Source organism: Lolium rigidum, chromosome 4 (assembly GCF_022539505.1).
Source record: "Lolium rigidum isolate FL_2022 chromosome 4, APGP_CSIRO_Lrig_0.1, whole genome shotgun sequence".
NCBI lineage: Eukaryota > Viridiplantae > Streptophyta > Magnoliopsida > Poales > Poaceae > Lolium > Lolium rigidum.
In genome coordinates this window covers 190,606,190-190,628,102 of record NC_061511.1, presented here as the reverse complement: position 1 = coordinate 190,628,102, position 21,913 = coordinate 190,606,190, and the positions used below count along the sequence as shown (strand labels likewise).

General features: G+C 43.4%; 2 protein-coding genes across 2 annotated transcripts; both read right to left on the bottom strand.

The window, feature by feature from the left end:
- Positions 1–3,656: 3,656 nt before the first annotated feature.
- Positions 3,657–10,192, bottom strand: LOC124647955 (dirigent protein 11-like). Its single transcript, XM_047187795.1, has 4 exons — positions 9,738–10,192; positions 9,445–9,637; positions 9,326–9,339; positions 3,657–3,872 (listed from the first exon to the last, which is right to left on the bottom strand). The coding sequence occupies exons 1-4, from the start codon at positions 10,190–10,192 to the stop codon at positions 3,860–3,862; spliced, it is 675 nt and encodes a 224-aa protein (XP_047043751.1). The 3' UTR covers positions 3,657–3,859.
- Positions 10,193–11,039: 847 nt separating this feature from the next.
- LOC124647954 lies at positions 11,040–21,893 on the bottom strand. Its single transcript, XM_047187794.1, has 14 exons — positions 21,827–21,893; positions 18,758–18,886; positions 18,594–18,626; positions 18,400–18,467; positions 17,876–17,973; positions 17,629–17,680; positions 16,761–16,853; positions 16,080–16,190; positions 14,745–14,943; positions 13,720–14,132; positions 13,437–13,546; positions 13,203–13,261; positions 12,664–12,851; positions 11,040–11,268 (listed from the first exon to the last, which is right to left on the bottom strand). Exons 1-14 carry the CDS (start codon positions 21,891–21,893, stop codon positions 11,059–11,061), a joined length of 1,830 nt encoding a protein of 609 aa, XP_047043750.1. The 3' UTR covers positions 11,040–11,058.
- Between the last annotated feature and the right edge of the window lie 20 nt (positions 21,894–21,913).

The following is a 21,913-nucleotide window of genomic DNA, read 5'->3' as shown; positions in this document are numbered from 1 at the left end:
AAGTAGCCATCCACAAGATTAACATTACATTAGCCATAGTTGCGAAATTCATACCCATGCATATCGATCTAGCTGTGCATACATCAAAATTTATAACAAATCCATACATATTGCAGTGCATCAACCTAGAAGTCTAGCAAATATACTTAGTACCCTAGCTAACACTTAGCATTGCATTAATATTGGCCTAGAAAGGTCTCAACCAAAAGATGTTGCTCTCCATCATCTTTTTCAGGGAAGCGGAAAAGGATATTGTCCTCCTCATTTAAGTTGAAACTCCTCACAACCTTGTCCCATCTGAAGTTGAGTTCAGGGCGGATTCGAATCATACACCGATTCTTATTGATTCAGTGGTGAAAGCACACTTGGGTAATAAGCCAAAAATTCTCCTTTGAGTTGCATTGGTTGCGACAAGAAGGTTTTTTGATATGATTGAAAACGAGTGGAAATCGGTTATGGTGGGTTCGAATCCGATGGATGTTTGGTCGAATAAGTTAAGGCACATAAGAAAATTTCTCAAAGGATGGGCAAAAAACCAAAGTGGGAAGTATAAAAAGAGAAGGAGGAACTACTAGGTATTATTGATCATTTAGATGTGAAAGCTGAAACAATAAACCTGACTTTGTTGGAAAGGGAAACTCTCAAAAATGCGAATGATAATCTAAATAAGCTACGACGAGAAGAGGAGTGTAAATGGGCTCAAAGAGCGAAAGTTAAACATATACAAGAAGGGGGAACAATACGAAATACTTCCACTTGATTGCAAATGGGAAGCATCGAAAAAAGAAAAAAAAATCAGTTAGAGCAAAAAGAAGGAATCATTGTTGGTGAAGATAATTTAAATGTTTATATTACTAAATTCAATAAGAAATTGTTTGGGACACCAGCGCCAAATAATTTTTCTTTAGTAGAGGAGGAAGTGCAAGACATTCCACAGATTTCAGCTGTTGAAAATGAGATTTTGATAGCTCCTTTTTCTGAGGAAGAGATATATGAGGCGATATCACAAATGGAACATAATAAAGCCCCCGAACCTGATGGCTTCCCAGCAGAGTTTTATCAAAAAAAATTGGGTGGTAATAAAAGACGATTTGATGGCGCTTTTTCATCAGTTCTAATGGGAAATTGCCTCTTTATAAACTAAATTTTGGCGTAATCACATTACTACCCAAGAAAGAGCATGCGGTTCAAATTCAGCAATATAGACCAATTTGTTTACTTAATGTGTGTTTCAAAATTTTACTAAAGCGGGTACAAATCGCATAACAGGGATTGCCCCAAGAGTTATAAAACCAACTCAGTCAGCCTTTATGTCGGGTAGGAATATTTTATATGAAACCATTCAAAATGGATGGGTTTTGTTCAAGATTGATTTTGAAAAGGCATGCCATAAAGTGAAATGGCCGTTTTTACAACAGACTTTGAGAATGAAGGGTTTACTCCAGAGTGGTGTACAATGGTTCAACAATTTGTTCAAGGGGGAAGTATCAGAGTAAAGGTAAATGATGATATTGGTCATTATTTTCAGACAAAGGAAGGTTTGAGGCAAGGAGATCCGTTGTCTCCGATGCTTTTTAATATTGTAGTTGATATGCTAGCCGTCATAATTGAACGAGCAAAAAATGATGGTCAAGTTGGAGGACTTATTCCTCATCTTGTTGAGGGAGGTATCTCTATACTACAATATGCAGAGGTACGATTATTTTTTTGGAGCATGACCTCTTGAAAGCTGTTAATATGAAACTAATTATATGTATGTTCGAAGTTCTCTCAGGACTTAAGATTAAATTCCACAAAAGTGATTTTTTTTGTTTTGGTAAGGCAAAGGATGGTTGATCAGTACAAGCAGATATTTGGATGCGATGCTGGTTCCTTACCCTTTAGATACTTAGGTATTCCTATCCATTACAGAAAACTCAGAAATTCTGATTGGTACCCAGTGGAGACCCGGTTTGAAAGTAAATTGGGATGCTGAAAAGGCAAGTTAATTACTGTCCTATGGGGATAGACTTGTTCTTATCAATTCAGTTTTAACAAGCTTACCTATGTTTATGTTGTCTTTTTCTTGAGATACCTGTTGGGGTAAGAAAACGACTGGATTTTTATAGGTCTAGATTCTTTTGGCAGTCTGATGAAAATAAGAGAAAATATAGACTTACAAAATGAAATATTTTTTGCCAACCCAAAGATCAAGGGGGCTTAGGTATTGAGGTTCTCGAACACAAAAATAGATGTTTTGGTTGTATAAACTTCTTAATGAGGACGGGGTGTGGCAAGAATTGTTACATAATAAATATCTAAGACAAAAGACCTTATATGCGGTGAAAGCTAAGCCTACAGACTCTCCTTTCTGGAAGGGATTGATGGGGGTTAAGACTTCTTTACTAGAGGATTTTTCAAAATTGGTAATGGAGCATCTACCCGTTTTTGGGAAGACATTTGGTTAGGAAAATTACCGTTAGCTCAGTAATATCCATCTTTATATAATATTGTGCATCATAAGAATGTAACGGTAGCTCATGTGTTAGCCCAAACACCTCTAAATATCAGTTTCAGACGGTACGTTGGTGGGTAACAAATGGACTTTGTGGTTACAATTATGCTAAAAACTTATAATGGTTAATTTAAATGGAGAGGAGGATCGATTTGTTTGGAATTTGACAACTACTGGCTTGTTTACGATCAAATCTATGTATGAGGATCTTATGAATAATCACACCCCCTTTTTGAGAAAATACTTGTGGAAAGTTAAAGTTCCACTTAAGATAAAAATATTTATGTGGTTTCTGAGTAATAAGGTTTCACTTACCAAAGATAATTTAGCTAAACTAGGGTGGAATGGGTGTAAGAAATGTGTTTTTTGCGGAGAGCGGAAGACTATTGAACATCTCTTCATTAATTGCCTTTAGCTAAACTTCTTTGGCGCACGGTTAGTTTCACATACGATTTTCCACCTACAACCAATATTACGAATATGTTCGGTAATTGGTTGAATGGAGTTGATAGACAATCTAAGGCATTCATCCGTATTGGGGTTTCTGCTTTATATTGGTCTATATGGAGGGCGAGAAATGATATTATCTTTAACAAAAAACAATGCTTTCACTTTTTGCAGGTACCATATGGTGTCATATTGGGTTCAGCTGTGGGCCTCTTCTATCACCGGAGGAACAACGGGATGCTATGGTTTCTGGATGCACATGGCTCCAGATGGTCGCTCACGATATCTTGTGCCTGGCTGGCTGGCAGCATAATAGGCGGCTACGTTGATGTGCAGTTGTAGTCATACTTTTTTTTTTGCTGGTTGATTCTTCTATCAATTCTCGGTGATGTGTGATGTGTTTTAAACTCTATACTCTGTACTCGTAACTTTTTAATAAAAGGTCGTGTACATCATCATCATGCAGAAGCCGAGGTTTTTATCCCATTTCGAAAAAAAACTGAATTACAAACAATATATACTCATAAGCCAGACTCGAGGAGTGGCATGTCCGAAAAAACTGTAAAAGTTGGGTTTTTTAGTTGCACGCTAGAGATATATTGCACATAAGAATTATAAAGTCAATCGACATGAAATAGTTAAATATTTTATTCATAACGTTCTCTCACAATCCATCATAAGTCTGACGGGAGTTGGTCCCACCTGAGATCACACGCAGATCTACTGGACAAGCCTTCTCTGAGAGCTTTGTACATTTTTTCGACAGACCAAGATCGGTTATTCCCGGCAGTTTCTTGCAACTTTCTATTCCAACGGAAGTGCTAAATAACATCTAAAAAAAAAGTAAGTGCTAATTGCTAAATCAGCAGACACTGTTCAGGTAGGGTCCTTGGGCCTCGCCAGACCTAGATGGTTTGCTCATGCCTCGAATGTGTCACACACCTAGTCAGGGCACCGTAGAGATACAGGGTGTGTCACAGAGGGCAACACGATTCCTGTGACACTGAGAGAGTGTGGTGGGCCGTGGGCCAGATGTGTGTGCGTGGGCAAGGCCTGAGTGGGTGGCGTGTGTGTGTTGGCTATAAGCCACGAGCTGTAACCCTGAACGAACCAAGCTTGATGAATGGAAAAAAGGAACACGATTTCCTCGCTATCTCTCTCTCCCTTCTCTGTTCTAGATCCTGAAGTCAGCTTCAATCAAGGAACCTCACGCTAGCCATCATACTAGCAAGGGGGTGGTTACACTTGGTATCAGATTCAGAGTCGATCCGCGGGGTAGGGTCGTGAGATTCCCAATTCGCGAGATCCTTGCTAGGATTCAGCGAGGAATTCGCCACGGCTCCGTCCAAGCCTTCGCCGCAGACCAAGTTCGTCCTCGACGCGATGGAGGAAACGGCCGCCACCACGGCAGCGGCCATCAACGAGCTCCGCGCCAACCTCGATCTGCTGCACGGCCGGCTCGCTTGTGTGGACACCACGCAGCAGCAGATGGTCGCACAGCTCGATCTCATCTCCACGGCGGTGCAGGACAGCGCCAAGCTGCACACGGAAGCGGCGCGCCAGCACGCGACGATGGAGGAGCGCCTCGCGGCCACCGCTCAAGCCCTAGAGCGCCTCCGGATGCGATCCCCTTCTCCAGAGGAAGATGACCCAGATCCTGGTGAGGTCATGGCCGTGGGCAAGGGACACCTGCAGAAGGCGCGCGTAACCTGGACCGGGGACGCCACAGGTGCTTCCTCAGCGGCGACGGGAGGGAGTACTGGAGGCGGCGATGCTGGTTCTCCCCGAGATGGCGGTGTTGGATTTCTGGGCGGTGGTAAACCTGGAGGCGTTGGTGGCGGTGGTATGGGTGGCGTTGGAGGTGGTAGAAACAATCACAGTGTGGATTCATCAACGAAACATCAACTGAAGATGTCGTTTCCGCGGTTCAACGGTGAAAATCCTCGCATCTGGAAGGACAAGTGCCTCGATTATTTTCGGCTTTTCAATGTCAATCCCTCTCTCTGGCTAGTCTCGGCGACCTTGCACATGGACGGGAATGCCGCTCTCTGGCTGAAGGCCTATCGGCTGCGACATGAGGTAAACACCTGGCCAGCACTCATGACAGCAGTAGAAGAGAAATTCGGTGCAGATGATCACAGGAAGTACATGAAGCAGTTGCTAGCACTTAAACAAAAAGGCACAATCGAGGAGTACCAAATCCAATTTGAGGAGTTGTCATACCAAATTGCCATTCAAAATCCCAACTATGATGAACAGTTTTATGTGTCGCAATTCATCCGTGGGTTGAAGAGTGAGATACGGGCAGTGGTTGAGTCACAGATTCCAGACACAGTAGAGCGGGCGATTCTGCTCGCTCTTGTCCAACAAGAGGTGCTCGCAGAGACCAAGCCATGGGCACAACGGCAACACCGCCCTGAACTACCTGCAGCAAGACCCGAGGCAGGACGACCAGCACTAAACCTAGGTGCAGGAGATTTCTGGAAGGACAGACAATTGAGGGATTACCGTCGAGCTAATAAACAGTGTTTTCATTGTGGGGAGAAATACGACCCAACTCATCAGTGTGCCAAGAAGCAGATGGCTGGGCTCAATGCGCTGTCAACTGAAGAAACTACACCGGAGCTGTTGTCTGAAGAAGTGCTTAACATGATGGAGATGCAAGATTTAGCAGAAGCTACACAATTGAGTTTGTCCATTCACGCGCTATCAGGGACTGACTCAGGCGACACAATTCGTTTGCGGGCCATGGTGGGCAATCAAGTTCTGCTCATCCTTATTGATTCAGGGAGTACTGGCAGTTTTCTGAACTCAGCCATGTTGCCAAGGCTGCAGTGCTCAGCTCAGCGAACCTCTCCAGTAACAGTTAAGTTAGCCAACAACGATGAAATGATCTGTGATCAGCGGGTGCCAAAGCTGTCTTGGTGGATACAAGGTGAGACGTTCCATACACCTATGCGTGTACTTCCTCTAGGTGCCTATGATGCCATCTTAGGGGTTGACTGGCTGAAGAAACATGGCCCAATTAAGGGTGACTGGGTTCGAAAAACACTGCGAGTGACCAATATGGGCAAGCGAGTCACACTGCAAGGAGTTCATCAAATGGAAGATGCTACTCTCCGCGAGCTACCAGTCGAACAACTCATCAAATGGTCCAAAGGGAATGAAGTTTGGGCCATGGCAATAGTGCATCCTACAGCTGCTGACAGTGAGATTGAGACACCTCCAGTAATACAGTCTGTCTTGGATAGCTATGAAGACGTGTTCGTCGAACCTAAGAAGCTACCACCACCTCGTGCATATGATCACGCTATTTCTCTGAAGGAGGATGCTGTTCCCTTTAATGCACGTCCATACCGGTACTCGCCTGAACACAAATCAGAAATAGAGAGACAAGTTCGCCAGATGATTGAGGCCGGCATCATAGTACCCAGCATGTCGCCGTTCGCCTCACCAGTGTTGTTGGTGCTGAAAAAAGATGGATCATGGCGTTTCTGCATCGATTACCGCAGGCTCAACGAACTCACTATCAAGAATGTGTTTCCCATGCCGGTAATCGATGAGTTACTTGATGAATTGGCGGGCGCCAAGATCTTCTCTAAGCTGGATCTCCGTGCGGGATACCACCAAATCCGGATGCGCCCTGAAGATGAAGCTAAGACGGCGTTCAAAACCCACCAGGGACATTATCAATTTAAGGTGATGCCATTCGGACTCTGCAATGCCCCGGCGACCTTCCAATGTGTGATGAACCAGGTGCTTGAGCCGTGCTTGCGACGCTCTGTCCTTGTATTCATGGACGACATCCTTGTTTACAGCCCATCCATGGAAGCTCACGTCACTCACCTGGAAGAAGTCCTGGCTCTACTCCGCCAAGCGCAACTTTTCGTGAAGCCCAGCAAATGTTCCTTTGCCTGTGACAGTCTAGAGTATCTCGGCCATATAATCTCAGCGGATGGAGTCTCCACTGACCCCAAGAAGACGCAAGCCATGGTGGACTGGCCGCAACCAAATACAGTCACGGAATTGCGTGGCTTTCTTGGTCTAACTGGCTACTACCGCAAATTCGTCCGTAATTATGGCGTAATTGCAAAACCGTTGACGAATCTCTTGAAGAAGAAGGGATTCGAATGGAATGATGCGGCTACAATCGCATTCACCGCGCTGAAGCAAGCGATGACATCCACACCAGTCCTCCGGCTGCCCGATTTCCACAAACAATTCGTAGTGGAGACAGACGCCTGTGACCTCGGCATTGGTGCGGTGCTGATGCAGGAACAACACCCAATCGCATTTCTCAGCAAACCATTGAGCAAGCAACACCTATCCTTGTCCATTTATGACAAGGAGTTCCTGGCATTGTTGATGGCCGTGGAACGCTGGCGCCCGTATTTGCAGCGAGCTGAGTTTCTCATCAAAACTGATCATCATAGTCTTTGTTACTTGGACGATCAAACCCTCCAGTCACCATTACAGAGGAAAGCAATGGCACGCTTAATGGGCTTGCAGTTCAAGATTGCATACAGGAAAGGAGCAGAGAACTTAGCAGCTGATGCTCTTTCTCGTGTCAGTCACCTGATGGCCATACAAGTTCAGTCTGAGGTGCAGCCGGCCTGGCTTCAGGAAGTGCTTAACTCATACGTCACTGATCTGGAAGCGCAACGAAGACTGACAGAATTAGCTTTGACAAGCCCGGACGAACACGGGTATGCACTTCACGAGGGTATCATCAGATTCAATGGCAGAGTGTGGATTGGATCAAATTCAGCGCTACAGACCAAGTTGATCACATCCTTTCATTCAAGCGCTATCGGTGGACACTCTGGAGCAGATGCAACTTATCAACGTCTTAAGCGTTTGTTTGCTTGGACTGGACTCAAGGCTCAGGTAATTGACTTTGTAAAGCATTGTGACACATGTCAACGCGCCAAGCACAACAACCATCCTCCAGCTGGGCTGTTGCAGCCACTCCCTACACCAACTGGTCCTTGGCGTGACATTACTATGGATTTTATCGATGGCTTGCCACTCTCTGATGGATACAATACAGTTTTGGTGGTTGTTGATCGCTTCACGAAGTTTGCCCATTTTATTCCACTTCGGCATCCTTACACGGCTCCATCGGTTGCTCGCACATTCGTGGACTCTGTTGTTAAGCTCCACGGCATGCCTAGGACAATTGTCTCTGACCGAGATCGCATATTCACTAGTAACTTCTGGAAGCTTCTGTTTCAACAACTGGGCACCAAGCTAAAATACACTACAGCCTACCATCCACAGACAGATGGCCAAAGCGAGCGAGTTAATCAGTGCTTGGAAATGTTTCTGAGATGCACTGCACAAGATGCCCCGAGACAATGGAGACGACTGCTGCCACTTGCTGAATTTTGGTACAACTCGTGTTATCACACTTCACTGGGAGGGTCTCCTTTCCAAGCCCTCTACGGTCATGAGCCCAACTTTGGCGCCATGCCTGAACTTGCAATTGATCATGAAAATCCAGCTTCTGGTGTATTGGCTGAACGTGCAACTCAGTTGGCAATTATCAAGCAACATCTGGAGGCAGCACAAGAGCGCATGAAACGGTACGCTGACAAGCACCGCACAGACCAGCAATTTCAAGTAGGAGAGCTAGTGTTGCTTCGTTTACAGCCTTATGCTCAGAAATCTGTGGTCAATCGACCGTTCCCAAAGATCTCTCACAAATTCTTTGGACCATACCCGGTGCTCGAACGAATTGGATCAGTGGCATATCGGCTGGAGCTACCCGTGAACAGTCAGGTACATAACGTCTTCCATGTTTCCCAGTTGAAAGAATATCGTGCAGACTATACTCCGGTTTTCTCAGAGTTGCCCAAGGTACCAGCTCTCGACGTAACAAACAGCGAGCCTGAGACTATACTGGATCGTCGGATGATGAAGAAAGGCAATGCTTCTGTGATTCAAGTGCTGATCAAATGGACCAATCTGCCGGAAGATGCAGCTACTTGGGAAGATTGGGATACTCTGAAGACCAGCTTTCCAGCGGTGCTCACTTGGGGACAAGTGAGTTCTTCTCCGGGGGGCAATGTCACACACCTAGTCAGGGCACCGTAGAGATACAGGGTGTGTCACAGAGGGCAACACGATTCCTGTGACACTGAGAGAGTGTGGTGGGCCGTGGGCCAGATGTGTGTGCGTGGGCAAGGCCTGAGTGGGTGGCGTGTGTGTGTTGGCTATAAGCCACGAGCTGTAACCCTGAACGAACCAAGCTTGATGAATGGAAAAAAGGAACACGATTTCCTCGCTATCTCTCTCTCCCTTCTCTGTTCTAGATCCTGAAGTCAGCTTCAATCAAGGAACCTCACGCTAGCCATCATACTAGCAAGGGGGTGGTTACAGAATGTCCAAGAAGTACCCTACAGGGTGACATATGCATGAAAGGTTAACCTTATTGTCGGTGCCCAAGAAATTATTAGTTGTGTTTCCACAGTTAATCCATGTCGAAATGTTTGTGTTACTACCTTTGATCTTTCCATAGGGGTGTAGAGACAATGAATGTCAAGCTCAATACAGTCACCCTCGTCACGAACGAATTCCGAGTCGTGTTTATAAATGACTCCACGAGCTAACGTAAGTTCTCCAGTTCCACCAACTATGGCCCATTCACCTTTTTCCACAACGGTTCCCATGACTTGAAGTGTAGAGCCTTTGAACCTGCATCGATCAGATCATGGTAATTAAGGCGGGGCGAATTGAGGAAGTGTGAATTGTCTGCTACGAGAGGAAACCCATGGAAGAGCTTGGAGGCGTTTACCTGCCCTCTTCGAACACCATGTTGAAAGAAACGTAGTAGCTGTGGGTGTCCATTCCGGCCTGGATATGGACGCCCTTGGCACGGGCCACAACCTTGGTGTCACGGCTAGGTCCATCGGTGACGAGCCAGTCATTGACAGTCATGGATCCAAAACCGTTCTTGAACTCGGTGAGACGCATACCTTGTGGCCGGCTCATGTGGTGTCCTAAATAGGCGTGATGCGTGTAGAGGCGAGCGTAGAGCTCGTGCTCCGTGCGATGGGTGCAAACGGGAGAGATCTTGAAAGGGGGATCGCCGTCGACGCTAGGGTACTCGCGGACGCACCTCTCGGCGCAGGCGCACTCGACGGAGCTGCTGCAGGTCCGCTCCGGCTGGGGATGGGAGTCGGCCATGGTGGCGATGAGCAGGATGGCCAGCATCGCAACCATCTTCGTCGCTTGAGCACCGCAAGCCATCTGTGCTATGTATGATGAGACAAGTGTGTATGTGCGCTCCACCGATCGATCGAGCACCTTGTGTATTTGTAGTACCCTCATCTGCGTTTTCAGAAGCAGATGTGAGGCTGGTGTGGTGTTCCTCCACTGCGTCACCCCGACGAGGCCACGTACGTGATGAGGCCACGATGCCTGTCAGAGTCAGAGTGGCAGGCTGACGACAAGAGGCAGAGCATCGTCTACAAAAGACGGGGAGGACAGCGCTGGATCGATCGAGAGGTGGTTCTGGACGTCCATGCTCGACGATTATTACTGGTGGTCCGGTCGTCGTGTATCACGCTTCGTATAATCCAATCCAAACAGGGTGTTGAGTATGTATGGATGTGATGGGAGTGACAACAATGTGTGTGAATCACGTTGGATATCATCCAACAGGAAACACCACCGGCATTGCAGATATTTGGCAGAACTTATTGCATTGTTGTCATTCATTTCACTTATCATCATATTTCAGAAATTATCAATTGACATGCATATTTCAAATAGTGTATAGTTTCACATGCATATTTCAGGGGTATGATTCACAAAAAAGAGTTCCAAATAGTGTATAGTATCTATCTTTAGTATATTTGTGGTTAAGGTTTTAATCTGGTTTTCAAACAAAGCACAACTAGTTTTGCAGAAGATTACAAAGTCCTATGCAAAGGTAACAGTGCATCAAGTTGTCTAGCTTCATAGTTTCTAAATGTGTTCACATGGTGGGCATATTTACACAGAAACCCTAAACCTCCGAGACACGAGACTAAGGATTTACAATAGCCAACAAGGCAATAACTTAGCAAAAGTGACTATTCAGTCCGGGGCCCTAAACTATAAACTGGGGCACATTAGAGAGATTCTGCAAACTGTGGCGCCTCAAGATCAAGCTCTTGCTTCATGACACAGGTCATGAGCCAGTCAGTGCTGAATGTTTTTATGCCTCTTTTTGCTGCATCCATGGCAAGCTCCATGCCTTCTTCACACGCCAGGAAGATTGTCTTTGAGAGCTCATCCGAATCTTCTGAGAGCGCATCTAAGTCATCCAGCTTATTGATGATCTGCAAAGTTAATAGATGTGAAAATACTTTAGAATAGACCAGGTAATTATGTTTTCTGAGTAGGAAAATTAAAGATATTTCAAATGTTGGACTCATGAAAAAATAGTAGTTTGATCCAAAATTGTTCTCAGCAGCTTACTAGTAATGACATATAGTCAATACTTAAGTTTATGTATGAACTGTATGTAACCAAAGCATTTTAAACAATTTTCATGCATCAAATCACATGTCTCTAACTGTAGTTTATAAGTTTGCATTTGAACTTTAACTGTAACATGTGCTATTGAAAGATGGTATAACAGAACTCCATGCCTGGCAAAATAGTACTTGCGTTAGAGCATAGAAGTTGGAACACCCTCAGGTTGTAAAGTGATCCATCAAATTGTATTGAGAGTTCTGCTAAATTTGTAACTATTTCAAAAGTTTGGCCATGCATGAGTTTTGCCTGGCCCGAATTCGATCTGAGCTTGCGGCTAAGAGGCAGCTGTGTGCTTGGTTCTGGCGTGGCAGGTTGGACCATCTTCTCGTATGCCTCCGGCTGGTGGCGTGGGGGTTGCTGGCTTGGTCGAATAAAGGAGGCAGTCCTAGGGTTTATCTCACGCCAAGATGAAGATCCGCCTAATGTTTGTCTTCTGTGATCTAGTTGCAGTGTCGTGTTCCGGAAGGTTCTGCCAGCAAATGTAACAGTGCATCTCTTGCCTGGAGTTTGCTAGATCAGATGGTATTCGGTCGTGCGCATCCATATTTTTCTCTAACCGTTTAGGATTAGAGGGAGCACTTCAAAACTCGGTCGGCTGTTAATATCATGGGGCACGTTTTCGTTCCATGGTGCTAACGAAGAATGTCATGGAGACCGTGATCCGGTGGACTGACAATGGTGGTTCGAGTCTGTGCTGTGTTGAGGAATTGGCTTGGTGATCTAGGACTTGGAGCAGCGGCATGTAAGTAGGGGCGACTACACAGGAGAAAGTCACAGTCCTACCTCTCAAGGTGAAAACCCAAGGTCTGCCCTTAGTTGGTTGTGCCTGGCAATGTCCTTGTTGAAGGCATTGTTTTGAGAGCGAGGACTTTCTTCAGGGTGAAAACCTAAATCTATGATCAGGTGATGATGGTGTGTGCACTGTTTTCTTTTGAAGGCGTCGCTTTTGAAGAAGCTGGACTTCAAGCTGTCTTGGTGGTGTTAGTACTGCTGTTTCAAGGACTGAATCACTGTAGCAGGACTTTTCTTTTTTGTAATTCTTCTTTCTTTTTTAGCTGTGTGCGTCTGTAGTGCCGTTAGGGCAATACGTTGTTGCAGAGGCTGGGTGTAATTCGTATCGTCGCGATATTAATATATATACTCTTTATCGAGAAAAAAATGCATGCGTTTTGCATGGCAGGATGATCTGAAGTTACCTTGCCACCAGAGGATTTGATAATTGGAGAGAGGACACCAGGAGACGGTTGGATGTACTTGGTCAGACAGAAAGTGTAGCCAGAAAATAACAAGCAAGGCCTCTCTTTAGCCCTCATGACCACATCTCTTATTTCAGACTTGTATTCCATCTTATATTCTTCATCATCTAGAACATGTTCTGCTTCACCTGGAAACAGAAGTGTAAGAGGAGAAGACAGCATAAGTTGTTTCTTTTACTATGGAAGAGCAGCAACCATCTAACATGTACATTTTTTCATTTTGGATCAAGTGCTAGGGTTTAAACACCTAATTCATCGCAACAACAGCTCCAGAAGCTTACAATGACTACACTCATACATTTCATGTCTTCCAGTACAGACACACATCGCAAGAACTGGTTGGTTGATACACTTTTCCAGGGTGTATCCTCGAAAGTAGACACACATGGCAAGAATTGGTTGGTTGATACACTTTTCCAGGGTGTATCCTAGAAAAAAAGGTACAGACACACATGTCAAAAATTAGTTGCTTGACTCACCTACAAATTTCCCTTGACGGAAGCTCTGTTTTAGCCAGTTTGGAGAAACTATCCAAGCCCTGCAATCAGTATATAGTCTAGTCAATTGAAACTATTACTACACAGTGACTACGATGCTTCAACATCTATAAGTGAAATGTTGAATTAATTCAGTGTAGAGCAAGGAATGGAAATCATACTATGGTTTCAAACATGATGAACTGGGGTGTAAGGAAAATTTAGATGAAAACTAACCCAGAGCTCAAAGCCATACAAAAATTCATAGTCCTACGAGCTTTTCCAGTTACCACATGTGTGCATGAACTTCCTTCAGAGGTAACAAATCCCCCAAGCATTTCAACTACCTGCAGCAAGAGTCGCAACACATTCAGAAGCTAGCACAATAAGTAGCCTGGAGTTTGCTTCAGTGCACCAGAGTGTCAGTTCCTTGAGTAAGCATATACTCATACATTCCATCATTTTAGAAATGCCACTCACATTTTCTCAAAGATAAGAGTATAGTTTATATAGAGACTACCTCTGTAAGCTGTATCTTCTTTGTTTCATCTGCAATATTCATTAGCATAACTGAAGGCCTTCCGCTGGAACAGATAGTGGCCTTAGCATCTCCTGATACGTTGTTTTCAACGTGAACTGCCATAGTAGGAGTATTTACAGATAGAGATTTGTCACAGATATCACTTCGCCCCAGGCCTTGTTTATGGTCAGCATGACCGCTGCATCTCACTCTTTTTGACTTCAGTGAAGATGATGAGGATTGATATGTCCGTTTCTTTGGTTGTTGGTCAGACAATGAACATCCTTCACCAGCAGCAAAAGCTTCACTTCTTATGATGTTTGCAGTCTTGCTGACTTTGTGGCATCCAGATGTCGGGGGAAACAAATTTTCACAGGAGGGTACTGCGCTATCAGTATCACCAGGAGACATGCCTGAAAAAAATATAGCAAAACATCAGCGTTAGACAAAACAATTGATATTTCTGGAATATGCACCAATGTGTATACAACTAAGACAGATGCACTGTCCATGTTCCGAAGGTTGGATGCAATCAAACTTGATAAACCAATAAGTTACGGACTTTCTAGGTCATATTGCAATGTATAATATTTGCTTGCAGCAATATCATTGGTCACTATTTCAGTTTTTCTCTCTTTGCAGAACAGCAGAACTTTCATTGTTAATTCATAAAAATTAATATACTACAGTTTGCGTGATAAAAAGATTTACTCAAACAAACAAATGGACCATCACATTGGATAGATAATGGCATGACGCCAAGGAGAGAGGATCTGCATAGCCAGAGGGTTTCATGGGTCCTCTTCCTTTAGAGATTCTTAGTGAAGTTCTTAATTATACAGCTTACATATCAAGTAACGTTATACAAAATAAGGATATCTTATCTGCTTAACCCTCTCAGCTAGCATATTACATCGCTTTTACAGCTATATTTGCATGGAAACATCAATTCTACTGGAATTGGTGGGTTCCAGATATATCTGAACCTAAAAAATTTAAACACCTATGGGTTCATGAAGACTTACTATCTGGTACCACAGGGTGGAGCTGAGAAGTTTGCAGTTCACCCACTGAATTTTTTGGCACAGTTGGCAAAACCTTCTTAAGATGTGTAACCATAAGTGTTGAACTTCCTGGAAAGCATAATGTTCTCTTGATATCAGCTCTTACTGGAATTCTGCGCATCTTACCTTTAGTGTCCACCTCTCCAACAGATACAAAACCCTGTAATGCACTCAGGAGTACAAAACAGTTATATCATTAGATCCTTGTAGTTTTTTATTAGGTAACCATGTTGTTAAAGTAGGACAAGGTACAGGAGGATCTTGTGCAACGAAAATGGTCTAACAGAACAATGACTTAATAAGAGCAAAGAAAGTTCAATTACTCTGAACTGAAAATTATCTGTTTCCTTATAAGTAGACCTGCTTAAAACCTGAGCCCAGCTGGGCTTTGGTCAAGGTTTGAAGAGGCCAACTAGACAATGCCAACACACATAAAACTAGCCTCTGCGGATTATAAACTACAATATTCTAATCACTCTCAGCAAACTAGTAGTTATTTTCCCATGAACCTCTCAGTCTTTTAGGGGATTTCAGGCCAAAAAACAAGCTGGGACACCCATGATCAGGTCTACTTAAAAGTAGCTAACGTTTGCTAATGGCATTGAGCAATTATAGTAGTTTAATATAACTCCTATCAGGAGCATAAGACTCAAGATACTAAGGACTGTCAAAATACAAAAAGTATAACAAGTCAAGCATTTTTTTCTCCAACAAATCGCCAAGTTATGTCAGAACACTAAATGAGAAATCAATAATATATTTTTATTTGCAACGTATAATCATTAAAGCAGCGTTATTCTTATTTGTAACCCGCATTCACGACTGGTTTGTTTCTTTTACAACTTAAGTTATGCTCCTACACGAAGTCATTTTATACCCCTATATAGCCCATGTAGAAGGGATTGAAGAGAAAAAAAAAAGTGAGCCTCCTTGCAATAAGCATACTTCTCTCTGCTCATACAATATTCACCTTGTGAGCACCCATAGTTTTCGCCACTAAGGTTTTCTCTTTGTGTGTTGTGACTCGCCTCGTAGGGTAGTCTTTTATTGCCTGTGTGACAGGTAGAGGATCATGTCCTCTTGGCTTGAATTCAGGGTCATTGCCTGCTCCATTAACACAACATATAGTTCCTCCTGTGTATCTTCATTTCTGTTTGCTGCCTATTTCTTTAACCAGTAACACCAGCACTAGATTGCTAAACTATATATCATATTCCAGACTTAATATTAAGATATAATCATAATGTAGAAGGCAGATCAAACAAACAGTGTTGCCAGATTTCCATTTTCACTTGCCTGGTTAAACCAAAATCCTTCAGAGTCCTTATCTGCCCAGCAGAATATAGTTGTGACACCAACATTTTGAAGACGCTGGCTAAGTTCCTTATACAAGAGATGACCAAAACCCTGAGATAAATATTAGAACTACATTGGTTATGAAACTTTGGGAAAAAAGTAGACAATTGTGTACATATGATTCATCATGCGCACTTTAGAATGCAGAAATGGCATTTACCAAGAACAGCATAATGGGTTTATAATTAGTTGGCAGTATCTTTCTAGTTTGGACTGAGAATGTCAGACAAATATAATTGAATGATTTGCTTGTTTGCATACCACAAAAGGTCTAAGTGCAGTCTAGGGAGAACAATAAGCATTTCAGGTGACTTGTTTACCTTTTAGTAATATAGTGTTCCCCTGTAATCCAAGATTGGTCAGTGTAAAAAGTGTGTTGGATTAGATGAATTGTAAGCATCATATAAATTGTTGTAGAATGTAAGTAATTTCATTTAGTGATGACAGATTGAAAGTACACATGTAATATGAATTATAAATAACCAGTAGGAACCAGTAAGGAAAAAGAAATGTACCAAGAAGGCATGCAGAGATAATTCAGCTTTAGTAACATGAGATTGGAATGAATCTTGCAAAATGGATGCTAGTTCTGAAGTTTAAAAGAATTTAGGAATGACATACCACACGTTGAAAAGCTGGTGTCACAACTGTCAGGGGTATTTCAGCATATTGTGTGTCAGCTGGCACTATCTGATATGAAACAGCAGCTATGATCTGTGTGATAAGAGTGGTTAGATTTGAACTTCAACCAAACTCGGTATGGTTTTTTACATGTAAAAGCAAGTAGAAATTTCTATTATACATATAAAATTCACGGTAAATCAACTTCACCTGTATCTGCAATTCAGTCATTTGTCTGTTTTCACTGGCCACTAATGATAGTGCACACTAGTACACACATTTATTGAAAAGCTCAAATTATTTAGAAGCGATACGAAAAAGTGATATACCCATGGGGAAATGGAGGTTAACTGAATTTGAATTCAAAATTTGCTATGTCAAATTATCAATTGGACACCAACCTTCAGGTGATTGTAGTGAATGGTGAACACATAGTTACTGAAACTGGACCAATCATCAAACCGGTTGATTATCAGGTTCGCTGGTTTGTCAGTCCAGCCAGCATTTCACAGGGTGGACCACCAGTTCAATATAAGGTAATAGATTACTAGTGGCAAACATCACTACCAGCAAAAATCTTTGGTTGGTCAGATGTGTCTATTGAAGCTTCTATCCTAATACAACACGACGGTCATGCACATAGCTGATGTCTGCCCAAATCATAACGGCATTCGAGCAGTTCACGCAACCAGCTGGACAGTAAAACTACAGAATCACCGTCAAGTGGCTCAGGAACATAGAGAATCCAGTAAGGAAACCAGACCAGCTGAGGCTATGGTTCCAGGTTTTTTCTGATTGAACGGCTAGTCTGGTCCAGTTTTAATAAGTACGGATGAACTCTTATTTTAGTTTATTATTTAATGCTTACCTCTTCAAGCCCTGCAAGTGAGGTAGACCTCAGAATTAGAGTCTTGTACTTCCTGAGAAGGAAAAATATGAAACCCAAATGTTAGCTCTTTCTACTCTTACGAACAATATGAGAGTAATAATATTTACTCTGCTCTTGCAAACAAGCCAAAATAGTACGACATGGAAGCAAAAAAAATTGCAAGAATTTTGTCGCTGTCATCGATCACAAATGGTAGAGAAGAAATAAACAGGAGAAAAAAATGTACCCGCCCATTACGCATTTTTCGAGAAATCCTGACTTTTTCCCAGTGTTAGCAGCATAATCCATAGTTGGCAGTTCATTCTTATAAAGCATTAGTACTTCCTACAAAATTAAGAGCAAAATGCACATCAGTAACCGCATAACAATCATCAAAGCTCTGTCATCATAGAATATCCCTGCAATATGATATTGGGCAATTACTATCTGATGTCTAGCTTTGAGTAACCTACCGTTGCAGTTACTACAATTCAAGGAATGTTGCTACTAGAGCTACATGTATGATTATTTCTTGCCTAATTGTAAGAGCGTGCATAACCAATATGCGTCCACGTAAACCTTTCATTTATTTTCTCCACAAAAAAAACCTTTCATTTATTTATTGAGAAAACAAGAGTAAATCTTTTGGGTCTACAACCAAGTGCTCCATCAAAATAGAAAACGTAAAACTCCGATAAGATATAATTCATTTTCCCTTGGAGCAACGAAAAGCTAAAATACAGACGTTGATTGAAATATAAGCTATATTACCTGAAGTAGAGATTTGCTTCGGCTATCGATATCATTGGGGTTCAGAAGGATGAAATCAGAGCCATCACCTACATGTAGTACAAGTATTAATACATCGTACCAATGAACAGAACCACCACTGGTCCAACTCCCTCAGCTATCTCCTCCCATAACCCAACCGAAAAAAAAAACAATTCGGATAATCTCACACTGACCGATCCCATCTGAAGAAGTCTTGGCTCCATCGACTGCGCAAAGATCGATCATTAACAAAAGGCCGTAGCATCGAGAACGGCATCTATGACAGAAAGTAGATAGAAGAAAGAAAAATGCGGGCGGGGGGAAGCGATTGATACTCCCGGCGGCATATTAGTATTACCAGCGATTACGATCTTGGCGCCATTGGTCCCGGAGATGGTGAGATTCCGCTCCGTGGACGCGCACCTTAGGCCGCTCCCGTGGATCTCCACCTTGCAGTTGCCTGCGGAAGGGGGCGGTTTGCTCTGCCCTGTGAGACACGATCTGCCGGCTGACAATGGGGAATCGTTGCGTGGGGGAGCAGGGTTGCGCGTACCGATGGAGAATGCGGCGGGGGAGGAGGCCTCGGCCTCGGCGGCGGCGGCGGCGGCCTTGGGCTTCGTCTTCCGTGGTCTCCCCATCTGGTCAGCGGCGCTTGCAGCTATGGCTGACTGGGGTGGGAATTTAGGGGGTGGCGGGTGGGCGGCGTGAATTTGGAGTTTGGGCGGGGGTTTTACGCGCGGGAACGAAAAGAGAAGAGAATACGCCGACTATTGATGCAGTGAAAGGCCAAATCAGGTCGGCCATTTATGATTTAGTATTTACTTATTATTACTCCTTCCTAATTCTAAAAAATATCTCCAAAAAAACTACTTACACGTTATTACACCTACCTAAAAAATAACTCAGCTGGCGGTAGCAAGAGGAAGACCAACCGTCCACTCGACCCCAACCTCGACCTTGACCGTCCAATCTATTTAAAATTGTGAATCTGGATTATTGAAAGGTAAAACTCAATCTTACACTGTTTATTCTCTTCCAACGGTGTTGCAGCAAATCTCCCCAAAAGTCATGTAAAGGGTCATCCAAAATCATTGTAGCGTCCATGCATCAATAGATTCATCATATGCAACAAATCCACATTGGTTGCAATAAGGCATTGAAAAATGTGTTGCAACATATGAAACATGAGAAATGCAACATATGTGACAAACGCAAACAACAACGAGGAAATACATCTCCAACATGAGAAAAAAACCTTTAAGCATACACCTAGAATATTTGCAACACGTCAACAAACGGCATACACGTTTGCAGCGTGTCAAAATAGCCTTTGCAGTACAATAAATTCCCAAATAAATCGCTAACCTCTACCATTAGCAATTGAGGCGCCAGCCTTCGCCTTTTTGCGCTTGTTGCCATGGATTTGGCTCAGTGCAGTTGCAAGGTTGTTGGATCGGGTGTGCCCACACTAGTTCCCTCCTACCTACATCCATCCTTGAGGTGTTGCCATGGATATAAACTCATAAGAAAAATATAGGTAGCATGCCATGGTCATCCACCTTGTGCATCCTCAACCCTAGTGTTTATAACCTTCACTGAAAAATGGATGGGACATCGATAGTCGCTGGAGTTTCTTTGGGAGAGATAAGGTAGTGTTAGGTGCAGGAGCACAACCTATGGAGATTGGAAAGGAAACTGTAGATGGAGATGGAGAGGCATCATGAGGAACAAGACGGAGCATCACATCATGGACCACGTACGAGAATCCATTTTCAGCATAACAAACCTTGATATTTCCCCTCGTGGTCATATCATGGTATCAAATCGTTCTACTCACTTTTGCCTTCAATGTTGTATTAAGGTACGACACATTTTGGCACATTGTGGTGATTATTCAAATGTTTCTATGGGATGACCATTGTTCCGATATCATTTACGGATATGATTGCTAGCACACTTTTCCAAGCACCTTGGTTAATACTTAACATGAGTATTTCCCGTAGAAATAAAAATATAAACACATTATCATGCTCCACACAAGGACCTCCTATGGAGCGCACACACAAACACACACCCTCGCAAACACTTCCTCTCTTATATATCTTCATCCTCTTACTCTACCTCGAAAACATGGTTCTCCTCTTTCAATACTCCATGTGAGTTTTCTTCTCTGCCGTCGGTTCTTCCCCTCATCCACCATGGATTGGATATCGCGGCATCAAACCCACGTACATCAGAGTGGGAGCCTGAGTTGGAGGCTAAAATAGTTCGAGCCATCCAACTAGCGAAAAAGGTGCTTTGCCGGATCTAACGATAGATGGACACATGTGATGTGCTTGAGTGTATGCTTCGAACGTTGATCTCATGATGCAGACATATTTTTGTTCATGTTGAATACATTGGCCTCTACGCTGCACTCATTTTCCTCGCTGACTTAGTGCGACAAAAAAGGGTATGTTGCATGCATATAAATAAGTACATGTCTGAATTGGTATAACACTTTTGCACCTTCAGTAAAATATTGTTGCCATGTTGCTTAGGACAAACAATAACACATAAATATAGGAATTTGTGTAGATTGCAAATTCCACTTTTTACCCTGTAAGTATGCATTTTTGACACATATGACCCTGTTTAGTGGAACTTCTACCGAAATATCTCAATTAGGAGACCTTAAACATGGTTTTATCCCACTTTAGAATTTTCTTGTTTAGTTAGATAGGAGTGGCATGTTACGTACATGTGGCATGACAAAATGTGTAAAGATCGAAGGCCGGCATCGACGATCATGTCCATATTTATCATCTAAATTTGTTCCACTCCTTGTCATCATTCTGTCGCTGCATCACTTCACACCTTTTTCAAAGAACACACATCAAAAGTTGAGGTTTAGAAGCTTCTTAAGAGGGTATTATAGATAAATTCTCACTGAATAGGGTAATATGTGTCACAATGCACAACTATAAGGTAAAAAGTAGAATTCACTCTTAAAAAATCGGATCAAACAGCACATGAGGTGGACATTTTTTTCCACTCACATTTGTAGGTTTTTTTTTTTACCTTAGCTGACATTTGTAGATTGTCCACTCAAATTGCCCGGGTTAGGCGGGGTTGGCCGAGGTCCAATACCCATCAAATTTACCGACGTGGTTTCGTTCCAGTACACCTGGGCATTTCTTGGGCCGGGCTAGGTGTGCCCGAACCTAAATTTCAGGGCTCGTCCCGGCCCAGCCCGGCCTTCGGGCTTATAAACCAAACCCGAATGGAAAGCCTGGCCCAGCCTGGTCTAAGCCTAAATCTTGTTTTATGCAAGCCCAAGCCTGGCCCGACATTTGGGCTCCAATATCAGGCCCGACATGCAAGCCCGATCCGGTCTAGAATTTTTGGGCCGGGCCGTCCGGGCCGGGCTGCCCATGCCCAGCTGTACCTTCCAGGCCCAACAAATTTCGGGCTTCAGTTAGGCCCGGTGGGTATTCTTTCCCGGTGCACCCCATGGAAACCCACTCTTTTGCAG

Coding starts and splice junctions, on each gene's coding strand:
- LOC124647955 (XM_047187795.1), bottom strand. CDS start 10,192: ATGGCTTGCGGTGCTCAAGCGACGAAGATGGTTGCGATGCTGGCCATC. Junction 9,638..9,737: donor ATGGTGTTCGAAGAGGGCAG/GTAAACGCCTCC, acceptor TGATCGATGCAG/GTTCAAAGGCTCTACACTTC.
- LOC124647954 (XM_047187794.1), bottom strand. CDS start 21,893: ATGGGGTGCACCGGGAAAGAATACCCACCGGGCCTAACTGAAGCCCGA. Junction 16,191..16,760: donor CACCAGCTTTTCAACGTGTG/GTATGTCATTCC, acceptor TATTTATCTCAG/GGTTTTGGTCATCTCTTGTA. Junction 14,944..16,079: donor AAGGATTTTGGTTTAACCAG/GCAAGTGAAAAT, acceptor AGTGCATTACAG/GGTTTTGTATCTGTTGGAGA.